The sequence below is a fragment of the Microchirus variegatus genome (assembly GCF_963457635.1).
Source record: "Microchirus variegatus genome assembly, chromosome: 11".
NCBI lineage: Eukaryota > Metazoa > Chordata > Actinopteri > Pleuronectiformes > Soleidae > Microchirus > Microchirus variegatus.
Genome location: NC_139812.1, coordinates 23250152 through 23268333, shown reverse-complemented (window position 1 = coordinate 23268333; position 18182 = coordinate 23250152). Strand labels below are relative to the sequence as shown.

The 18182-nt window shown below is 42.5% G+C and overlaps 1 protein-coding gene across 1 annotated transcript in view; it reads left to right on the top strand.

The window, feature by feature from the left end:
* Nucleotides 1-4550: 4550 nt before the first annotated feature.
* efemp1 (EGF containing fibulin extracellular matrix protein 1) overlaps nucleotides 4551-18182 on the top strand; it is a 29062-nt gene continuing 15430 nt past the window's right edge. Inside the window, exons 1-4 of the mRNA XM_083897835.1 lie at nucleotides 4551-4619; nucleotides 5156-5274; nucleotides 5888-5933; nucleotides 6269-6550. Coding sequence (XP_083753961.1) covers nucleotides 5194-5274; nucleotides 5888-5933; nucleotides 6269-6550 — 409 coding nt within the window. The 5' untranslated portion in view covers nucleotides 4551-4619; nucleotides 5156-5193. The remainder of the gene's footprint in view (nucleotides 4620-5155; nucleotides 5275-5887; nucleotides 5934-6268; nucleotides 6551-18182) is intronic.

Sequence of the window (18182 nt, the reverse complement as noted above, 5' to 3'; positions counted from 1 at the left end):
CTGACACTGAGTCAAAACAGAACAGTCAGTGATTGGGTGAAAGAGAAAGAAGAAGAAGAAGGGCTGAAGATTATTGAATTACAGGTCCTGAATGAGGGCCAACAGGTGCAGTCCACCTGGAAGAAAGCGTGTTTCACACTTTATACTTCATGCCTCTTTGATGCCACAGAAGAACCGCAAACACCCTGATCCTGCCACCCCCACCACTTTGTAGAAACCCATAAACACTATAGAAGCCTCCAGGTTTAATTTACAGTAATATTCAACACTCTTTTTACTCATTAGCACCATCATCCCCCCCCCCCCCCCCCTTCTGCTCCATCTCTGGTTTTCCTATCTCGTCGCCTTCTCCTTGTGTTCTGCTGTGTCTTGGTAAAATCTCAGCTGGCAACTGTGAGTCGTTCACTCGCTGCTCTCACAATGGCCTCTGGGATTATGCTAAACACAGCGCCTCGGCCGCTCTCCACATCGACTGGCGTCAGCGACGCCCTTTAAGGGAGCACACAGGAAAAGAGATGGAGGCTTCTCAATGAAGATGTCACTGCAATTACAGCAGCACGGTTCACAGATACCCTCGCTGTCTCCTCTTCCCCCCTCCGCCCTTTCCCCACTTTTTCCTTTTTCAGATTTTCTTTTTGAAGTGCTGCCTCATCTCTCGCAGCTCCTTCATAATGCATGTCCATTTTGAATTTGCATGAATTTACTTTCCAGATGCTTCTCCTGCCATCTTGACTTACAGTGATGAGTACTGTACAGAGCCGGCCCATTGTGTCATCGCTGGATGAAAGGACAGAAAACAGCTTGTTTTTATAACTTAATTTTTCTGTCGTCGGGTGGTGGTATTTCTTTTTTACAGAAGGAGCTCAAGGTTTTTTTGTGAAGTGTGCGGCAGTCGCTGCCCCTGCAGTGATGCTGGAGGGGGTGAAGACGAGCTTTCTGATGCGGATGATACTGCATCAGGAACTGATTGGCTGATGCTCTATAGCCAACAGTATCTGATGCATTGCCCTCAGCATCGAAAGAATCATCACTAAAAAAAAAAACGAAACCTTCCTGATTCATCAGTTTAAAATTGAATTTTTTAAACTGCCAGAACTGTTAAACAGTTAAAATAAACAGATGCTGCAGAGTTGCGACATTGGTTACCCCCCCAGAATTAGACTGTGTTTGTGTACATGTATGCTAGTCACCGTTGTAGGCTGGGGGATTGTGTAACGATGATCACAGAGAGGTTGTGAAACTCAAAGCAGCACTTACGCTAAGCTCTGGTCCAATCTGTCAACTCTTTGACGTTTAAACGTACGTCCGTGCTATCTGGTGTCATGTTCCCCCACCACCACTCGTTTGTTCAAGTTCAAATGGGACATTTTAGTCAATTGAGGTCACGTTTTGGCTTCTCTTCTCCCTTTCTCCTGGCTGCCAGGTTCCGTTTTAATGAATTTCTACATGTACTGCATCAATATTTTACCCTCTTTTACTCTCTCGCACCCACTTTGCTCTCACCTGGATTTGCCGGCACAACTTGTCTCCTTTTGGTTCTCAAAGGGAATATCTGTCATCCTCTTTCATTAGACACTGGATCCATTCTATTTATTAATGTCGACAAAGTGTTTTTCTTTTTGATTAATCAAGTGCTTTATCTTAACTGTCTCTGCTGACTCGTGACTTCTTGCCAAGTCAAATAAACTCTGAGTGAAGAAGAGCCTTTTTTGTTGCACATGCGTTTTCTGCGTCATCTGTGTTTGTAGACATTTCTTTATTCACGGCACGTGAGTGGATATTAATGCAGTCTGTAGTTGTATCTGAAGGGGGAAATTGCAGGGATCTATGGCGGCCTTTGCGTACCAGGAAGGATGTTTTGTTTGCTTTGTTAGCTTCTGCTTTAAAGGCGCCATATGTAAGAATGTGGCCAAAAACAGTTACTACACTCAAGTTCAAAATACCGAGGTCTTTAAAGTTTTGTTTTCTCCGCCACATACCCGTGGTTGCTCAGCAGCTGAGACTCTACTGACTGCAATGATTGGTAGACGGCGGTAGGTGGCGCCACAACATGATTTCAAAACATAGACATGATTTGCAGTCTGCAAAAGATTTTTTTTAATGCAAATATTTTGTCTGTACTGTTGTTGTTGGTGAGTTCAGTTTGTTATATGAACATTATTCCTGAGTCTCTGTGACATATTAGGAGAAATATTCTGGCCAGTTGCTTTAGATTTATTACATAATGCACCTTTAAACCACATATAATAGTCTTATTCTAAGGCTTTATACACCGACGCAAACATACTTATTTAAACCCTCCCAAATGTTACATACTGAACCTTTTAGTGTCAAAAACTTCTTTGTTTAGACTGAAAAATTCACACAGAGCACAAATGAAAACACTGACGTGTATCTTGTTTATAAGATATCTTGTCGATCAATCACATAATTGTTTTGCTCGACTTTGGCTCTAAACTTGGCAGGTGACTTACTAAGTGCACCAGTGTGCTCAGTGCCCAGTTTGGTGGATGATAAACACAAGAGATATTGGTTCAAAAGGAACTCATTGAAAGAGAAGAATCTACTCTACTTTTTTTTTTTTTACCATGTCAAAGTTTTAGTTTTTTAAATTCTACACCTACAGAATCTGCACTCCTGTCATCCACGCCCTGTGAGGAAGGTCAGCATTAAAGGAGGTGGTGCCAAGTTCATCTCTATCCACTCATATCAGCAAGCTGTTGGCACATGTACATGAGTGTGTAGTGTACACACACACACATACACACACAATCCCCTCGCTGTCTCTCCACCCATGGGAAATCCAGGAAGCCATGCCAATTCCAGCAGATGTTCCTGAAGCACAGGCATCTTGTAAACACCATGAAATGTTGAGGCTAATGTAGTGGCTGCTGACAGAGGTCTTAACACATGATTCGATTTTACCACCTGCTGCAAACACATAATGCAGGCTTACATGCTAAGGTGCTAAAAAAAACTCTTGACAGCGTTGAAGGGTATCTGTGCACTGCAGCGCCCCAAACATTGTGAAAATAAATACATGTTTATTTCCATTAAATAAACGTCAAAAGCTCCAGATTTGTTCCTCAAAAAAGTAAAGAGGGCAACAACACAGTGGTAGAAATTTTACTAAAAGCTTAAATTAATATTTATTGTCTTATTGATTCTGGATTCAATGTTTACTGCATGCAAGAGTAACTTAAAGGAGCGCTGTATGTTACACATTTATAGTATATGTCACCAGAGATTAAGTAAATGCTAGATTAAAAATGTAAAAGACAACAGTGTATATTCACAAGTTATGCTATAATTTATACCAATAATGCAGATTAAACGCACAAAGCACAGACGTCTTTAACCATATTGAGTTGGACATTATGTATAGGGATCCATATTCCTGATCATATTAACAATTAAATAGATTGATTCCGTTGTTTTTTAGTGTTAAAGCAAACGATACTAACAAATATGGTCAAATTCACAGATAAAGCACGACAAGAACAACTCCAGACACATTAAACAGACAATAACGCATACTGTTATTGTGTTATATATCAAAATAACTTGGATTAAAAAGGACTAAAACAACTAAAACGCAGAAATGAAGTAGATGATTTTTTTTATTGAGGCAAACGAGCCGTTTTACATCATTACATTTACAAGACAGTGAACAAAACTGTAAGATGAAAAAGAAACTCAGAGAAATAAAGGGTTAAAATCCTCAAAATGATTGAATAAAGGCGTTAAAGTTGTCTAGATTGTTGTATGAAAAAATATTTAATGTTCTTACAACAGTTTTTGGAAGTTGACATTTTTGTCCTCCAATGACTTAAGAGGGCAGTAAATTAAACTAACGCCTGAGGGTGAAAACAGGACATGATGGTCGAAGGTTTTGAGGTATACAGTATATATACAACTTGTGTATAGTATAGAAGTTCTGTCACAATTTTTTAATTAATAAACCTTGATTTTCAACTTCAAATATGGTATAAATACACCAGCTAATGTGTAAAAAGTCTCCCATAAAACCTCTCATTTGGAAGATAAATACAAAGTACAGATCTTTAGGATAATAAAAGCTGGTATAGGTTGCCAGATGTAGCTTTTTTTTATTGCATCAGACTCAGTAAATGTGAATTATGTTATTAGAATCCACCTTATTTGTGGTAATAGGCAGGAAAAATGCCATCACTTTATCTTCTCTACTGCATATTTTAAAAGTATTATCATGGAGAAGATGCAGAAGAGGAATACATGAGTGAGTTTCTAACAGCATCCACTATTTTCCCTCCTCATCACCAGTCCATAGAGGGAGCCACTGCAGTCTGCGGCTGATGATCGCTCACTGCGCCCCCGCTGAGAGAGAGCTCAACCTGCCCGGTTCACCGCCCCCCCAGCAGCATGTCATACTGTACGAACCGCATGTTCATCACAAGTGCTACTTGCACTACTCAGACATCCACGTAAACATCCACTGCCTGCGCACTTTGCGTGGATAAAAGCCAGTCTTCTGCTCCAGCTCCAGCTCCGTCAGCGCGCACACGGCTGGACTGGTTTTGGGAAGTGTTTTCTCTGGGCACGCAGGGAGAGTTGGAGATCCACAGGTACACTGCACACAGGTAAGGTCGAGATGATGCACAGGAGGGATTTCATGTTGAAACGACGCATCTGCTGCTGCAGCACTTGTCTCTGACGTCGCTCGGACAAGTGTCTTCAGGAGACTTTGCGCCGCAGAGAAAACAACGCACATCAAATTCGCTCGGTCCAAATGTGTTGTGCAAGTGCAAACGTATGTGTTTTTTTTCACACGAGCTCAGCATCACGCTTGATTAACTCGCTCGTTTCGCTGACAGACGTGACACACACACACACACACACACACACAACCGGGACGTGTTTACGCACGATCGTTACGCGCATTTACGCGATAATCCTTCTGGGGTGAAAAAACGGCAGAAAAACACTTCACTCGGGAGTCGAAGTCACAGATTGAGCTGGAGCGGCGCCAACATCAACATCACGCCAGCAGGGGGGACGCGTTCAGACTCGTTAAGTAATGCCATCAGTGATGTAATAACTGGTATTAAAACGTGTGGGCTTGTTAAGCCCCCCCCCCCCCAAAAAAATGATCTTGCGCTCTCTTCCATCCATCCAGTCGGTTCCTCCGCATCTCGTCGCAGCGTTTCCGCAGACATGCTGGGGATCTGTGTGTGTCTCTGCGCGCTGTTCACGCATGTCCTCTCTCAGGAGGCTGAGGAGCCCGTGTCCTACACTGTGAGTCCAACTTTCTTTTACCTGATGCTGTTTGCTCTCCACTTGGAGGCAGATTCTCTAAGATTGTGCTTTTAGGTGATGCAGTTTTTGGAATTTGAATTCCTCAAATGTTTATTTTCTCTTATATGTCTGCTACATGGTGTTTTATTGATGCAATCTTCTCATGTACCATGTTCTGGAACTCTAGAATAATGTTGTACACTCTTAGAAATAAGTGTCCAAAAGTGTCCTTCTACAAGGGCTGAGGTTCTACCTGGAACCACTTGCTTCTGAAAAACCCTTTCCCAAAGAAAGGGTTTTTCAAGGGTTCTTGGTAACACTAATGGTTCCAGTGAGAACCATTTTGATCCAGAGAACCCTTTAAAACCCCTTTCCTGAATAAAGGGTTTTAAAAGGGTTTTTGTTAGGACAAGCCGAAGAACCTTATATGGTTCCACTTAGCACTTTTATTTCTAAGAGTGTGTGATTGCAGTAACTTAATAAAGTTTTGTGTATCTCTGTTTGTGTTTGTGCTGCTGCCAGTGTTGGCCAAATTTCAGTGACTCTTCAAGGTTAGATTTTTACTCAACAAGCTTTTATGTCGATGAACATGTGAATCATCTTTCCTTCACAGTGCACCGAGGGATACGAGTATGACAGAGTCCGAGAGCAGTGCAGAGGTGAGGATTCTTTATTTTTAAAGGTCAATTTAGGAGGGTTTTATTGGAAGAAATTGAATGTCACCCATTAATATGCTTGTACAACTGTATAACTACTTAAAAATAAAAAATCATGTGGTTTTTATTCCCTTAGACCTAGCATTTTATATGTGCAGTAAACAAAGGGCCTTGCTTTACAGAGGCTACAGAATGGAAAGATTGTTTTGTATGATTGCAAAAATCATACTACAATCTGCAGTCGCACCATTAGATGTCACTAATTCTCCCTCACTGGACCTTTAAATCTGTTGTTAAATGTGTAAAAGAGTCACCACATCTGCCGTTTTCTGCCTCAGACATCGACGAGTGCACTTTGTTAGACGACGCCTGCAAAGGAGGCATGCAGTGCATCAACCACTTTGGCGGATACCTCTGCCTCCCCAAGAGCGCCGTCATCTACATCAGTCAGGAGACTGAGCAGGCGGCGCCGCCCCCGCCGCCGGATTCCGTGCCCGCGGTGCCGCCGAACCAGCCACAGATTCCGTCGGTGTTTCCCGGTGCCCCGAGAGCCCCTCAGCCTGGCTGGACCGCCCGCTGTTCGCCGGGATTTACTGCGGACGAGCAGAACCTCTGCAGAGGTGAGATCATCCACACACACATCCCTGTGTTTAGCTGTAAGCTGCATTTTCACGTATCGCAGACCTTTGGTCTTTAAAGTAGACATCATTTATTATACCCTATTTCTCCAAGTGAACCTAGTTCCCTGGTGTCCTAATGAACATGTCTGTGACATGCTTTGGTCAAAATATCTTAAGGATGAAGCACCACAGCAGTTCAATCACTCTGCCAAAGCAGCCCTGTTCAGAACGCTCTCTTTTGAGTGCCTGTCTCTTTAAATTCAAATGAGACACAGGAAACTACGTCAGCATCACTGAGGCTAACGGCAGCTAACAGCAGTTAGCATTTGGAAAAGCCATCATTTGCCGACTCTAGCCGTCACATTGCCATCAAATATAAAATGTAAATCCTCTGCCCTCGCCTGCACTCTCGCGTTTTTTAGGGACAAAGTGGAGCTCCGCGAGACAACAATTCCCCGAATGTCTCATTGAAGTCAACACGCGTGTTTTATCTCCTGTACTTAGACTGAGGCGGACCACAAAAACATGACTGAGTCATCTTTTTTTCACACTTTGCCGACTCATAGGGCCTCCAGAGTCCCAAATATAAGTATTAAAATGATTAAAAAGTTGATTTTGCTTAATATGTCTCATTTAAGACACACCTTACAACCATGTGTAGGTTTTCTCCAGGTACGCCGACTTCCTCCCACAGTCCAAAAACTCTAAATTGACCGTAAGGTGTGAATATGATGGTGAACTATTGTTGTTTATCCTGTGATGGACTGTCCAATCTGTCCAGTGTGTTTCCTTGCCCTTTTGCCCTATGTCATCTGGGATTGGCACCAGCAGCCCCACGCAACCCTCCTGTGGAGGATAAAGTAGTAGAAAATGGATGGATGGATGTTAAGTATTGAATCCAGGAGTTTTTTTGGGCTCGGCTCCTTATTTCCAATGAATGGGAATCTTAACACAACATTTTGGACAATGCTATGCGTCCAACTTTGTGGCAACAGTTTGAGGAAACATGACTGTGTCCCAGTGCACAAAGCAAAGACAAAGAGAAAGACATAAGGCCTGACCTTTAACTCCATTGAGCACCTTTAATGCACTGGAACAAAATCCCATAGAAACACTTCAAAATCTTGAGGAAAGTCTTCCCAAGAAGTTGTTATAGCTGCAAAAGGATGGATCAAATCCATATTAAAGTCCTGTATATATGTATTTGAATACATCATTACAGTCCATGTTGGTTTAATGGTCAGGTGTCTGAATACTTTTGTACCTTTAAATTGTCTTTGCATTATCATATAGAGTGGAAATAGTAGTTTAAAATGCAACAGTAATAACAGTATACTGCACTTGGACAGATGCGGTTGTTGCTGCTGCCTGGAAAAACATGCTCCTGAGTGAGTCTCCATCCAGCAGAGCCTGTGAAGGCGTTCAAATAATGACTCGCTAATGACTTTAGAGGCTCAACAAGTGGAGCTCCAAAGGTGAAGCGTTCCATGCGTCTCGCTGACTGACAGTCACGAACATTCAAACCATGCGTAGCCGCCAGATGTGCAGCGAGCTCCTCGCTTTTCCTCTTTGTGATGTCATGTTCTCTAAAGTCTTTAGTCCCTTCTTTTCTTTTGGCCACAGTTCATCTTCTCCCCCCCTTCAGAAAAAAACATTGTTTTAGGCGTTGGAGGAGGTGTTCTTTGAGAATTTATAACTAAATTGTACATGTGATCCTTTTCTGAAGAAAGGCTCTTTGATCTACATGAGTGAGGAGGGGTTTAAAGACACACACACATACACACACATTCTTGTACTTGCTGCATACTGAGGACCAGGTAAAAGTGCTGACAAAGTGAGGACCAACATTTCCAATTTCCACTATATAAATCAACACAATTACAAATATCTACGTCATGAATGACATCTACAAAGAACAACTGGGTGAAACACCAGGGCTGGAAAACCGTTTTTTGTACCAAATTTAGGGAGCTGTGTTTAAAAACAGAGTATAGTATGTTTACAACCTAAGGAAGTGATTTCAATGAAGACAAAGTGAGGACCGGCCAAAATGTCCACACTTCATAAAAATGACCTCACTCGGTTGGTTAAAAACCCTAACTGGTCCTCAGTATGCCACAAGTACAAGAACACATACACACACACACAATGGTGCCCAGATGTTTCAGGCTGCACCTGAGGGACAGAAATCACGCACTCGTAACCTCGTAAACCTTAAGTTTTTCATCTCTCTGAGTCCGTGAGAAAATGTAGGATTAAGGGGGGGATGCATATAAAGACTTAGCTATATATTACTGTATATAGTAAGTATAGAGGACTCGTATTAAAGTGACAGAGGTGGCAGGTGTGCTGGTGGAGATTTTTTCAGTGTTAGAAAAGTGCTTGAATTATGGATGTAAATATTAACCCTTTAAGGTACTACTCAACCATTTGGTCGACCACACTTTAGAGGTGCATTATGTAATAAATCTAAATCAACTGGCCATAAAATCCTCCTAATATGTCACAGAGACTCAGGAATAATGTTCATAATGTTTGCAGACTGCAAATCATGTTTATGTTTCGAAATCAGGTTTTGGCTACCAAGTCTCAGCTGCCGAGCAACCACGGGCTGCAAGTTACGTCAGAAAACAATACCTAAAAGACTTCGGCATTTTGAATTTGAGTGTAGTAACCGTTTTTGGCCACATTCTTACATATGGCACCTTTAAGTAACTATATCTCATTGAAAAATGCATCAAGTTGAACTCACTAACACTTAATGGTTAATGCTAACATGCTCTGAATGTTATTCTTTATGAATTCGACGTCTCAACCGTTTGGTAGAGGCCTGTATCTGAAATACTGTAGGGTCTAATTTAATATTGATTGCCATTATTGCTATCATAAGTGAATAAAATAAAATAATAAAAAATGCAAATAAATAACTTTTCCTTTGCTTTTTTTGTGGTGCGTACCTTAAAGGGTTAACGTTCCTTGTATTTCTCCTCCACACAAACAAATGGCTTTGTGAATGGTTCCCCCCTGATTTTTATTCCCGGAGATTCTTCACTTAGCCAAAACAGTGTTCTTGCCAGACGGCAGATCTGCAGCGTGAAATCAAATCACTGGCAGATTTGGCTGCGTTTAAAAAGGTGCATCTCCTTTGATCTCTGCCATCAGCAAAGTATTTGCACAGAGAAAACTCCACTGACACTCCCTGGATATTTGTTTTCTCTCTGGTTCTTCCATGTTCTAAAAATTGCTTTTATCTCCTTTTACCAACCAAGTCACTTACATCGCTTTTCTTCATCATTCTGATGCTTGGTCTGACTGTGTCTACATGCCCAGTTGCTGCTACATGATTGTCTGATTAGGAATTGGCATTATTAAGCGGTTGAACAGGTGTACCTAATAAAGAGGAGGCTGTGCGGTGATGGCTTGTGATCACAGAGTTCTGGTGAACGTTTGATTTTACATCCTGGGGGAGCAAAGATACAGCATGTGTGAGGTGAGCTTTATGTGCTCTTCTGAGTTGGGACCCATTTTGGTTTTTATTAGAGTGTAAAACATGGCAGCGTATCAGCTGAAGTGACTACATAAGTGAGCTGGAGTGGGGACAAAACTTAGTCATTCACTCCTGCCTGGTCCTGGTGTGCAGTCCCAGTGCCCGGGCCGTGATATTCGCTGTGAGTGTTGTTGCTTAACTGTAAGGCATGTTTGATGTGGGTGTATATTTCTGCTGGTGGAGTGATATAATCTTTGTTTACATCGGTCTCTGGTTTCTCCGTCATTACCTCTGACTTGGCCACAGTGTGCCAATTGTTCTTGGAGGCAGAATTTGTCATCTTCTCTCCTCTTTCCCCGCTCCGTTTTTGCACAGCTGACATATATACTCGCTCGCAGAGGAATTCCCATTAGCTCCCAGCGGAGGGGAAACCTCACATGTATCAAATAGCGCTTACATCAGTTCTCCTTCCCCTGCTAACTCACCACTCTGCGGAGGAAACCGTAGGGTGCCGAGTCAGTTGGGGCAAAGGTGGTGGAAGATGAAAGCCTGACGCTGACTGAATCACCGCAGAAGTGCCGGAGCGCCGGCCGAGCCAGGTTGTACCAGCGTCATGGCTTGGCCTGCTGGGGAGCCGCTCCGCTGATTTATAGCTGAGTGTGTGTCAATAATTGTAGAAAGATCAGCTGAATGCTCTGCAAAAAAAAGGAGAAAGAAAATGAAGCCAATTTTCCAAAGCACAACTTATGCAAATAGATTCAAACAAAACGGCGTTCTCTAAAGAGCGAAACAAACCACCAACTGCATTACATAACACACACTTGTACACTGATATTTTCCCCCCTTTTAAAGGTTGCTGTAATATTTGTTGCCCCGTGAACAAACGGTGGTTATTGCAACAGTAATCAAGCCCTGAGCCCCGAGTGTGAACCCTGAGGCTTAAGTGTGTGTTGTTGTAGTGACACATCCAGGGGAGCTGGCTCGCTGCTCCGAGCCTGGCCACACACACAAGAAAAAGCTATGAACTCTTACTGTAAGTGTGACAGCTTAATGATGGCCCCACATTTCCATGACCTCCCCACACGCCAAACACACACACACACACACACACACACACACAAACACACACACACACACACACACTTTTACTGTGTTAAGCACCCCTACAAGTGGCTTGTTGTGCTCTTGTGTGAGCTTATTTTCTTCAGAGGTGAGATCACATCCTCTTGGAAATTAAGGTTGTCTATCAAACGGAGTCAAATCTGAGAGTAAAATCGGACAAAAAAAAGTGGAAAGCAGTTATTTGATTTGTAGATAGATAGATAGATAGATAGATAGATAGATAGATAGATAGATAGATAGATAGATAGATAGATAGATAGATAGATAGATAGATAGATAGATAGATAGATAGATAGATAGATAGATAGATAGATAGATAGATAGATAGATAGATAGATAGATAGGTGTTAGCTACCTAGCTTATATAACTAACTAGCAGATAGATAGATAGATAGACAGACAGACAGATAGGTGGGGACCGTACCTATGTTCCGCGGGTCCTATGTTCCCCGCTTTGTATGTGACCGGGGAACATAGGACCCTTTCTCTAACCCTAATCTTAACCCTACCCTTTTTCAAAAAAAGGGTCCTATGTTCCCCTGTCACATACAAAGTGGACCTTTTTTGGGAAAAACGGGGAACATAGGACCCGGGGAACATAGGTACGACCCCGATAGGTGTTAGCTACCTAGCTTATATAACTAGCTAGCAGATAGATAGATAGATAGATAGATAGATAGATAGATAGATAGATAGATAGATAGATAGATAGATAGATAGATAGATAGATAGATAGATAGATAGATAGATAGATAGATAGATAGATAGATAGATAGATAGATAGATTATTATACGTATCTCACGTTTGAATAATACTACACATAACTGCTCATGGGCTGCTCAGGCATACAATAATAATAATCGGTCAAAAAGAGGGATAAATAACACATCTTACACTTTGCGGCTTCTACTATTTCCCTCCTCGCGAGTTTACACTCTGAAAAGTTCTGCCTATTTATTTCTCATCTCTAAATTAGACACTCTCGATGGGACATGAGAGGACATGCCACTCCTGTTTACCTGTCTGGTTTCCCGAGGTCATGTCGGCCATATTACCACCTACATGCCTGACTAATTTCAGCTGCGTCTGGATGCTCCTCACCTGCAGTGGCTGGAAACCTTTTTTCCCCCCGACTTATGTCGAGTGTTAAGCCCTCTGTGACAGAGAACCTGTGTGCACTCTTTTTTTCCGAGCACATGCAATCACATTTTTTCCATGCAGATGCAATGAATGCACTTTAGAGGAATATCTCTGGAATGTCAGCAGCAGGTTTTTTTTTTTCCGTTTGCACCCATCTTTTGTGATGGTAGGAATTACTCAACACCTTGACAGATAAGCATCGGATTGATCTGCGCGGAGCAGGAATGCACAGAGAGAAAGAGAGCGTTTGACTCTGCCAGCAAACTTCACGATCTGTCCTAAACAATTTCAACTTTATTGCTCTGCTCGCTCTGCCTCGTCCTCACGTTTGCATTTGAAGAATTAACTCCCCAAAAAACCAGTCCCAGTCGTTCCACACACATATTTAAATAGAGGATGGTTTGACAGTGATATCAGTTTTTCAGGAAATTCCTTTTCGATGTTATCCTGTTCCTGTTTGTTTCCATCCTAAATCAACGATACAGATAATCGGATTGTGAGCTGCACACTGCAGAGTTTACAAGATCTTTGATTTCTTGACGTGTCAGGGTTTACTGGAACACAAAGACACAACCTTTGTGCCTGTACCCGAGACCCTTCTATTACCGGGCCGAGCTCTTTTCTTCCACCTGTTTTTCAGACTAATGATTTGCACTGTCCTGCATCAGTGTGTGTGTGTGTGTGTCTTTACCTTGTGATTTTTACGGCTCAGCCGACTGCACCTGTTTCTCTGCAGCTTCAGCCGCCGTTTCATCTTTAAGCCTCTAAACCGGCGATGTTTGTCGGCGTGGATATTGACAGCAGTTTATAATTCAGATCAAACACATGGATGGCTTTACATGCTAATGCATGCCAACATTTAGCATTTAGCCTGATGCAAATGCTAAAATGCATGCTAAAAATGCTAAATACAGCCTTATAAAGTCATTAGTCCATACTTGGGAAGTCATTTGTGTCATATTTAGATGGTTTAAGGTCCTTTAAATTCCCTAACTGTTAGAGGGCAGAGAAGTTTTTCAAATGTTTCAGCTGTATGATAAGAGTCTGCTTCATTTAGAGTGTACTATGTAGGCCGGCTTATTGGCAGGAATTGAAGATATGCCATTATTATTGCGGAATTCCATTTACATCAGAACCCGAAAGTTGGAAGTGGCCGTGACGTCACCCGTGAGTTATAACGGTTGAGGAAAAGTCAGAGGTAAAACTAGGGATGGGGAATTGGTATTGGTGATTGCACAAACTGTAAAAATATGTGTTGTTAACAGCTTCATATGTTCATAAATGGGTCTAAAATGACCATATATCGGACTAATATCGGTGTCGGTGGATACTCGAGATATCAGTATCGGACACAAAAAAAGTGTTATTGTCCCATCCCTAAAAAAATATGAGCGCAAACATAGCCATAGCTTAGCCATTGTTAGCGATATCAGTTGATAACAACACTCTACATGATATTTTGTGCATGAAAAACTGTGTCTACGGAGAAGCTTATTTGCAAACAATGGAGAAGAAGCTTGTTGTGAATAAAGTGTTTTTACGTCCTATCTTTGGTATGCCAAGGCCACCGTAGTCCCGCGTAGCATTTGGAAAGTGTAGGAGTGACCGGAGGAGACCTCTGTTTGTTACTTTGTTATTTTCGTCACTGACATTTACAAATTTTCCAGTTATGTTGCGTGTTTATTGAGAATAATTGAATCTGTGATTATCAGAATCTGCCTCCCACGTCCATATTTTTGAAGGCAACACTGGTGAGTCAACATTGCTGAGATTTTGCTGGCTTGGAAAACGCTTTTTCCATTTTGTAAACTGTGCCAGAATCTGGTGAATATCGCAACTTTGTGGTTGCTGATTTAAAAAAAAATTACTTTTAATTAAACGATCTATTATGACATCTGTGTCGCTATGGCAATATGTGTTTTTGTTAATATCGAGAAACAAGATTAAAACAAGTGCAATGTTACGTAAGGATTATGAAAATAGACATTAAAATCAGAGAATGACTTCTGTATTTGCAGTGCAATATGCTTTTAATGACAGTGTGTAGTTTGACATTTGTGTTTTTGTTAATATCTTGCGCGTAGAAGCCAAAACTAAAACAACCGCAATGGGAAAATAAGAGCGTGACTTGTTGCCCTTCTGCATTTTAATGGCATCACTTCTGGACCAGCGTGTTCCGACTCTTTTGGCCTGCGCGGTGTTGCTGTTATTCAGTGCTGTTTGCCACTGGCTTTGCTCTTTTCTGCCATCACATCAGCGGTGGCAGAGGCAGAGAGAGCGAGAGGGTGGTGAGCGGTTTTGTCGTGCGTCCTCGCTGTTAAGTGCTTAATGTTGTTGTTATTATTCTCCCAGAGGTCGGTGCCTGTCCACGAGCCAGCTGCTTCCTCCTCTGATGTGCTAACGCGTGTCGGTCTTTCCGTTTACCTCACGATGGAAAAGGGACGCAGGGCTGCTATAAATCACTGCTGCGCTCAGCAGAGGTGACACTCTCGTGCAATCACAGAAATCTGTGTTTCACATTCTCTCTCTCTCTCCGCCTTCTGCTTCTTGTTATGGCAGTGATATTTCGACCCGTCGGTGTCTGTGTTTACAGGTTTCATTCCTTCCATGCCACAAATTTTCTATGAAGGCTGTAAAAGGCTACCGGCTGACTATCGACATGTCAGGTGGGCAGATTGATTGATCTTCCCCACGTTGAGTAACAGCAGAGGTGCTCTTTTTTTTTTTCCTTTTCTTTCTTCCGCAGACATTTTCAGTGTAACAGGAAGGATTATTATCAGTTGGGAATGTAGCTGGCACACGGGACGGATTTTGAAGAACGTCAAGACTCTGCCCGACCTTTAGAAGTGTGTGGAACAAACTCACAAATCAGTTAATAAATGTCCAACATGACTGAAACTCCTGTTGCTCCCGAACAATGAGAGCAATGGGAGAGTGGGGGAATCTTGGGAGTGGTGTGAATAACTGGAGCATGGAAATATTTTCTTGCCCTAATACAGATGGAAATGGAAGCAGAAGTAAGAGAAATTTGATTGTCTTGATTATTTCTTATCTGTTTTGCGTTTGGACTTGCATCGGACTACCACACCCATTTTGTCCTGAGGTCGTCTTGAAGTCGGCGATGGCTGCACTTTTACGCTGCACTGCAGAGAGATTTATACACAAATTAAACAAGTTGCAGTGTTTACAAAGAGGGGGGGTAATAGTAAGGTGCTTGAGGTTAAGGGAAAAAACCAAACCCTTGTGGGCTGTGGAATGACATGTTGATGAATTTGACGCCGCATGTGAAATTTTACGGGCCATTAACACTGCGCATCTTGCCCCAACCCCCCCTGCTTTCCCAAAGATTGAATTATCCAATAATCAGAGGGAAACAGTGGTGCTGTCCAACAGCGGGACGGCTCCAACTGTTCTCTGGAACGGCTCCTGCTTTCCATTGCACTGGTTCAGTGAAAACAAGACTAAATGCTCTCAAGTGATAATTACAACAAGCCCGGTCATGTCAGAATAAATCTGTTGCAAATAACACATTGTTCTGAATTCAGGCCAAACTATTTTTTTTTTTTTAAGTCCTTACTCTGGACAAACATGTTTTACTTTGTCATCTATTTTGACACACGTGAGCACTTTCTTTCCAGTGATACCAGTGTCGTTCTGATCTGGCTTGTGTTTTTTGGGTCTGGGTGGCTGCTTCTGTTACATAAAAAAACGTGACATCACCGCCATTAAATGCAATGACAAAGAATATGACAACAGTAAACACTGCTGCACGCCACTTTCTACCACTTTATCGTGAAGGTCATGCGAGGAGCTGGAGCCAATCCCCGGGCTGACAGAGCGTGAAGGGCGGGGTCCACCCTGGACAGGTCGCCAGTCCATCGCAGGGCCAACATAGACAAACAACCGTTCACTGTTTACTCGTAGAATATCTAGTTAACCTAATCTGCATGGATTTGGGACTGTGGGAGAGAACCCACACACACAGAACATGCACACAGGGAACTTGTGAGGCACTGTACCTAACATAACCTAACATTAATTGTTAAAAACACAGCACTGCTCAAAAGACACTTTATTGGAACACATCCAGAACTTAGAGAAAAGCTGTATTTAGTTTTAAAATAACACCTTTTTCAGAAAAGTGTCTTACACTTGAACAATAGCACGACTCTGGAAGTGAAACCCTAATGAATGTTACTGTAAAACCTGTGTTTGTCCCCCTATTTCAAGGTTTATTACACCACGTTTATTCAAGACATGCTTGAGCCGTTACTGTACAGGCACGTGTGTTGTATGTGGAGTTCAACTCATTGACAGCTTGAGAAAACAGGCAAGGCCAACTTTCAGTCACATCATTCAAATCCAAACGCCAACCATCACAGAATTTGACAGACAAGGAAAAACAACTAAGCTCGTGGTGCCCTAAGACTTTTGAGTGCAGAGTAGAACCACTGCAGGTTAGGCAATTATTTACATTTCCATTATCAAACGTTGCAGTCCCAGTTTTTGGCGTCCTTCCATTGGTGTACAAGAATGGCGCTAGATACACTACAGTAGAGCTTAGATCAGACCCAAAAAAATCAAGCCCGACTCGACCCGTGCACGTTGTGTCCGAGCCCCGACACATTAACTGTAATTACGCGCCCGAGTCCGATTTAAACCCAACAATTTTTTAATACGTGAGCCTTAAATGTACACGTTCGTCCACGTCCTCTGCACAGCGGGAGCTTGTTGTACCTGCTGCCACAGTCTAAGGCTAGCTACACGACAATGATCTGAACACAAACCGCAAAAGTGGCATTGCGTTCCCACTTTTTATTTCGTGTTTAGACGAGCGTCTTTGGGTGGAAATCTGAATGCACGCAGTGACGCAAAAGTGTGTGAAATTTGATGTAGTTTGCATGCCAGGTGGCTAGGTGGCACTGTGAAGCACTGCCATACAACAACACCAGGAGCGTTGAAACTTCCTTCTACTTCTCTCTAGTAACACGAAGTAGCAGCTAAGGCGACTTGAATGTCCGACTGATGGATATAATCCGACATGTTTGACATGGATCTGACGTCAACGCGTACAGGAGGATAGCCAGCGTGACGGGAACGTGACGGCGGAGCGTCTTTAAGATTTCCACTCTGGAGGGTGGCTTCATTTTTTTTGCGTTTTTAACTCCCACAAACGCCGTCACCGTCTAGACGAAAGGCACATCTGATCAAATATTTTGTCGGTTTCACCCGGGAGCGTTGTCGTGAGATCCGCTTCCATGAACGCGTATGTTGCTAATGACGATACGCTTCATGGTTTTTAAATGATGCGTTCACGGCCGCAGGTTTTTACACCTTCACGCAATACGACGTGCTATAACATACCACGCGAACACAACGAGGGAGAAAAAACACAAATCCCTGTCCTAGGGCTCGGGCAGAGAATCTAAACTCTACACTACAGTACATTGATTGGTTGACAGAGATTCATAACTTCCAGAGGAATCAGGGCAAAAAGTAGGATTCTTTGTTTTGGTACACAACTTTTGACAATGGAAACACAAATAACCGTGTAACATACCAAAGTGTACGTCCAACTTGTACATGCCTTCATTGTGAATCATTCCATTGGGGAAGCCTGCGGAAAAAAAAAGGGCCATTTGATGTTCACAGCACCTTTGATGCACACATACCCACTCATCCATACATACCCACACCCACCCACCCACACTCGCATTCTTTGAGCTGCCGCCATCCCCATCACTCCCCCAGCTCCCACAAGACATTTAGCATTAATCTCCCCGCAAAGCGAGGAGTTTTTTAACTCTGACATCACACATGCACACAGGGCTGTAAATCTAACTTCAAAAATCTGCCCTTTTTCTTGTTTAAAATGAAAAAGC